General features: G+C 57.1%; 1 protein-coding gene across 14 annotated transcripts in view; it reads right to left on the bottom strand.

Moving 5' to 3' along the window:
* The window catches only part of ADCY7 (adenylate cyclase 7), a 72,230-nt gene that overhangs the window by 21,594 nt on the left and 44,636 nt on the right, over positions 1-6,000 (bottom strand). For all 14 annotated transcript variants that reach the window (XM_037739128.1, XM_017530150.2, XM_037739133.1 and 11 more), the window contains 4 exons: positions 3,628-3,831; positions 2,634-2,795; positions 1,710-1,859; positions 1,056-1,204 (listed from right to left, as the gene is read on the bottom strand). In XM_037739128.1, coding sequence (XP_037595056.1) covers positions 1,056-1,204; positions 1,710-1,859; positions 2,634-2,795; positions 3,628-3,831 — 665 coding nt within the window. The remainder of the gene's footprint in view (positions 1-1,055; positions 1,205-1,709; positions 1,860-2,633; positions 2,796-3,627; positions 3,832-6,000) is intronic.

The raw sequence follows: 6,000 nt of genomic DNA on the forward strand, positions 1-6,000 counted from the left end.
CTGGGCCCAATCACCCCTGCCCTTCCTCAGCCTCCATAGGAATGGGGGAGTCGTACCCAGCCACAAAGATTAAAGTTCCAGGGGCTTCACATTAAAGCCAAAGGGAGCAAAGCCCAGAACCTGAAGAAGCCCTCGGGCCTACCCCAGCCCCATCCCTGCAGACAGCTGAAGGGCACTTCAGCTGTCACAGAGCATTCCTCTTGCCCATCCAATGTTCGCCATAGCACAGACTTCAGAAATCCCTGAAGAGAGGTGGCTCTGTGCTCTCTCAACACAACCTCCATGCCCAGCGCTTTACAGGCATCCAGTGCTCATACAGCACTTGCAGAACTGCCACTCTACAGACATGCAAACTGAAGCTCTGGGACACTGAGACTTGCTAAGAAGCCAGGAGCTGGAATCTGCACCATGTCCCTGCTCCAAAGTCCTGAGCTCATGGACCATGCACAGTCCAGAGAAAAGGCAGTGGGCCAGCCTTGGATATAATGCTGGCACTACAGGCAGAGGACCAGGGGGTCTCCCAGGACCCACATCTATACTCAACAGCACCCAGTACTCACATCTATGCTTGACAAACTCAGGTCAGTGCATTCAAGTAAAACTGTGGCTTCCTGTGAATCAGCCAAGGACAGGTGTCAGAACTGGGGCATTCTTGGGTACCAAGGCAGGGGGCTTTACCTCCTTCTGGGGGTCCTGTGCCCCCTTGAGAACCATCTGAAAGGACCCCTTCCTTCAAAAAGCTATGTTTACTCACACAGTTTGGCAGTTTCGGGGGCTGCTACATCTTCCCCAAAACCAATGAGTCCTAAGAGCCCTGATCTGATCCTACCCCTTCGGAAACAGGTACGGATTCTGAGGCCCAGGAAGGGCCCTGGATTGACCTGGGACCACAGGGCCCTCTCCCAATTCCTACGTGGGCAAGGGGCTGAGCCTCCAGATAGGGTGGGAGGCTGCGTGGAGCAGGGATGGAGGCTGCCTGGGCAGGGGTCTGAGCCTCCAGATAGGGCGGTGAGATCAGCCCCCAGGAGATACTGTCCACACGGCTCGCTGCCCACCTGACGTTCTGGTGCCGCTTGACATAGAGGCTGTGGAAGTTGTTGTCCGGCACACAGCGGCGGTCGCCATGCTCCTTGAGTCGCTCGATGATGGCCAGCTTCATGCCCATGGAGATGTGGGCCGGGAGCACCGACAGCAGCAGGTTCTCCTGGGGGCAGGCAGGCAGACCAGAGGGTGGACCGGTGGGGGACAGGCAGGGTGGCATCAGGGCCCAGACCTGGCTACCTGGCCCCTGTCCTCCCTGCCCACCTGCCTGCTCTGCCCACAATGCCCCCATCTCTGCTCCGGTCCTCCGCCAACCCAGCTGGGCATCCACCTCCCATGTCCCCAGCAGCCCCCAGGACTCAGGCTGAGTGAGAAAGGGCTCTTTCAGCTGGGGAGGCTAAGCGATGGGTGGGCAGCCTGGAGCCATTATGGCCTTCTCTGCCACCACCTGGGGACGGCCTGCCCAGGACTGAAACCACACAGAGGAAGGCAGAGTCAAGAGTTACAGGCTCTGGTTACCCGGCCGGAGCCCAGGACTGACCGAGGTGAGAGCTGCATGGGTGTCTGGCCATGCACCTCTCGTACATGGCGCCACGAACGTCTCATGTCCAACAGAAAAAGGAAGAGGGCAGGGGTGTGCAGGGTGAGGAGTGGGGGCCGCGTCCCACCTGCTGGCGCTTCTCAATGCGCAGCTTCCGGCGGATCTGGATGCACTTCACAGTGTAGGTGAAGAGGTCCCGGGACGCATCCTGCATCTGGTTCTTGTGGAAGGCACCAGTCAGGTTCCCGCATAGGAAGATGATCACATTGGCCAGCAGCTGTGGGTGGGCAGGGCTGGGGTCAGATGTGGCCTGGCCCATGCCCTCCCAGGACACCAGACCCCTAGGCAGACTTGTGATGGCACTGTTCCCTTCCCATTTCCTGACCCCCAACCCACTGAGGATGGCAGTCTTCCTGGGGCAGACAGGGAAACTGAGGTCCAGACAGGGGTTAGTCTCCTAGTGAGTCACTAGGACCGCAAGACAAGGATGCCCAGGGAAGCAGAAGAGACCACCTCACAGAGCCCAGGGCCAGAGGGGTATGCGTGCTAAGGGTAGTCCCAGAGGGCACAGCACCCAGCTGGCTGTGCAGAGGTTCAGCCTCTGCCCAGAAAGGACCCCAGGCATGATCAGGAGGAAAACGTATCTCTAAACCCCCAATAATTATGAACAAAAGGTTTACTCATTCAACACAAAGACAAAAGGCAGTGTCCTGGGAAACTCCCCCAGCTCTGTCGGGACAGGGAGTGAGAGAAACCTTGGGAATGGGACTCACCCCACGACAGTGCCCCTGAACCAGAGGGGAGGGCCTGAGGTCAGGACCCTGAGGGCTGAGCCACACGGGAGCCCTAGGCCAGCAAAACGAAGCTGGAGGCCAGAGCCACCCCTGGAAGCCCAGCTTTGGAGCAGACTTGGAGAGGGCCCAGCCCAGAAGCGGGCTGTCTGCCAACACGGCTCTGGGACCTATGGGTCCAACTCACCCAGAGGGGGCCCCCATCTGCCCTTAGACCCAGACCACAACCCCCTCCCCAGAGGCTTTGGCCCATCCCTCACCTGTAGCCCCACCCGGATGCTGGGTGTCGTGAAGCCTCCCATCAGAGTGGAGAGCACCAGGAGGTGGGAGGCGGTGGAGATGACTCCCACGGCCACAGCCCCCCGCATGCTGAAGGGCAGCAGCGTGTACACCACGAAGACGATGAACAGGAAGAAGGGCACCTGTGGACGCAGCCTCGTGAGCCCAGTGCCCCGACGTGCCGCCCGAGCCCTGCAGCCCCCGGAAGCCTGCCCCACACCAGCACACCCAGTGAGTGTCCTCAGGGTGGCCCCTCGCCCCGCCATGTGGGCAGACATACAAGGGAACAAGAAAAGCCAGAATGTGTTTCTGGGGTGGGCCCCGCCACGTGGTTCATGGTCTCCTGTGCAGATCCACTGCCTGTGGCCACCCCAGGCGGGAGGCTCCATGGTCCATGTGATCCAGGGACCCCCACCTGGTGCCCTTCCCACATGGCTCTCTGGGCAGGAATGGTGATCACCAGGAGGCTGGGGCTCCCTCTCACCAGCTGCCTCCAGCAGTGCGGCCCCACCTGCCCTCCCGTCGCCCCCACCGACCGGCCCTGCATCTACCCCTCTGGGAGTGGTGCCCCCTCCCTCCCCTTCAGTCCCCATAGTTTCCTTGGGCCTCATCCCAGCCTGCCCCAGCCCCAGGAGCTGTCACAGGACCCAGGCCCACTGGTCAGAGTGTGCCACCGCTTGGTGACAGTGACTGTCCAGGACTGGGCTGGTGACCCCGGCCAGGCCAGTGAAGCTCAAGCCTGCAGGTTGAGCTGGTTGAGAAAAGGCCCCGCAAGTGCTGCAGCCTGACATCCAAGGGAATGTTCCCTCTTCTCAGCCCTGTCAGTGCAGAGAACTCAGGGACAAAACCAGCCCAGGCCCATCCTAGACACACAGCCAAGCACGTGGGGCAGGAAGGGCCCGCGGCAGCGCCCAACCACAGGGGTGGGAGCTGCTGAGGATGCAGCCGTCAGGGAGTCCAGAGTCCCCGCGTTACCTGCTCCCACGAACAGGCCGCCTTCGTCCACGCGTCGAACACCAGCACGTAGCCCAGGACCATCAGGCAGGCCCAGGTGAGCAGCGCCAAGGCCCTGAGCCAGCGCCGCAGGAGACACTCGACATACACCAGCACGGAGAGGGCCAAAAACACCGCCAGCACCAGGAACGCCGTGCCCAGAACGGCCTGGTGTCTGGAGGGGTCCTGGGCAGAGCAAACAGACAGAAACACCTCAGCTTTCCCCGGGCAGCGCCACCTCCTCCAGAAAGCCTGCCGGGCTGGCTGCCTCACTTACAGCTTCATCCACACGGAGGGTGTGGCTGCACCCTCCCACACGTGGTTCCCGCTCACCTTCAGTCCTTTCTTTGTCACCTCTGCCAAAGCTGCCTCAACCACCCACTTCCTGTCTCCTCGGGAGCCCGAGCATTGCCCACAGCCCCACCCGCGAAGCCATTAGTTTCCATTCGCCTCTGCCTCCTCTCTGGGTTCCCACGGTGCTCTGTGCGCAGCCACAGGTGACACCATGAGCACAGGGCGGGACTTGCTCACAGGCACAGTCTCAGAAAATCATCCAAAGGGGACACAGGCCTGGCCCTCAGCGAGTGAGCAGAGGCTGCTGAGGGATTCCAGGAAAAGGCATCCCACAGGGGAGAAGCTGGGGCAGCGGCACAGAGTGGGATGGGACGGGCACAGCATCCAGGAAGTCTGTGGGGGCAGAGGCCTGACTGTGGGGCTGGCACACAGTAGCAAGTGCCCTGTGGTTGGTAGCCATGTGGGTCCAGGCAGCACTGGCAGAGCAGCCACTGTCCTGGCCACTTAACACACATAAACACCCTGAAGTTTCTAAGTATTCTTCCAGATCTCTGCTAATCAAATTTACATCAATTATAAAGAAAATGGGCTGGGCATGGTGGCTCATGCCTATAAGTGCAGCACTTTGGGAGGCTGAGGCAGGTGGATCACCTGAGATCAGGAATTTGAGACCAGCCTGGCCAACATGGAGAAACCTCATTGTTACTAAAAATACAAAAATTAGCCAGGCGTGGTGGTAGGTGCCTGTAATGCCAGCTACTCTGGAGGCTAAAGCAGGAGAATCACTTGAACCCAGGAGGAGGAGGCTGCAGTGAGCCAAGATCACGCCATTGCTCTCCTGTCTGGGCAACAAGAGTGAAACTCCATCAAAAAAAATGCAGTTCCTCAGTCTATTCCCCACTTTTTAAATGCTCAATAGCTGAACACAGTTAGTGGCTGTACCAAGGCAGGTGCCTGGGCCAGAGACGACATGAATGGTGTCAGCCTGGAGAGCTGTGTTGGAACGATTCTGAAGAGGCCCAGCACAGTGGCAGATTCCTGTAATCCCAGCACTTTGGGAGGCTGAGACAGGGAGATCACCTGAGATTGAGAGTTCAAAACCAGCCTGACCAACATGGTCAAACCCCATCTCTACTAAAAACACAAAAAATTAGCGTAGTTTCACCTGACCAACATGGTAAAATCCCATCTCTACTAAAAAAAAAAACAAAACAAAAAAATAGCCTAGCATGTCTATAATCCCAGCTACTTAGGAGGCTGAGTCAGGAGAACTGCTTGAACCCCAAAGTGGAGGTTGCGGTGAGCCGAGATCATATCATTGCACTCCAGCCTGGGCAACAAGAGCAAAACCCTGAGGCCAGGTGCAGTGGCTCGTGCCTATAATCTCAATGCTTTGGGAGGCCAAGGCAGGAGGATCGCTTGAGGCCAGGAGTTCAAGACCAGCCTGGGCAGCATAGTGAGGCCATGTCTCTACAAAAAATATAAAATAAAAAGAGGATTCTGAGAATGTAGCCAGGCTCAGTATGGAGTGTAGGGATTGATTAATGATGTCTGCATGGGTATGGGAAGTGAGGGTAGTAATACACAGGCCATCCGTGACTCCAGGTCTTCGGTAGAATCAAATTTCATCATGGAGAAAAATTAGAATAATTTATTCAGACAATTTAATGTAACATCTAAAACCACTTCAGACTTCAAAATTGAATTAAACTTAGAGAGGCTGGGCATGGTCGTGCATGCTTGTAATCCCAGCTACTCAGGAAGATGAGCCAGGAGGATTACTTGCACCAGGAGTTCAAAACCAACCTAAGCAACATAGCAAGACCCAGTCTCAAAAAAATATATATTTTTTTTAATTAGAAACCTGTCTTCTACCAGTCTAAATATGCTGTAAAAGACATAGCATTGGCCAGGCATGGTGGCTCACGCCTGTAATCCCAGCACTTCGAGAAGCCAAGGCAAGTGGATTACTTGAGGTCAGGAGTTTGAGACCAGCTTGGCCAACATGGTAAAACCCCGTCTCTACTAAAATACGAAATTAGCCAGGCATGGTGGCACATG

Source organism: Cebus imitator, unplaced genomic scaffold (genome assembly GCF_001604975.1).
Source record: "Cebus imitator isolate Cc_AM_T3 unplaced genomic scaffold, Cebus_imitator-1.0 Scaffold63, whole genome shotgun sequence".
In the NCBI taxonomy this organism is placed as follows: domain Eukaryota; kingdom Metazoa; phylum Chordata; class Mammalia; order Primates; family Cebidae; genus Cebus; species Cebus imitator.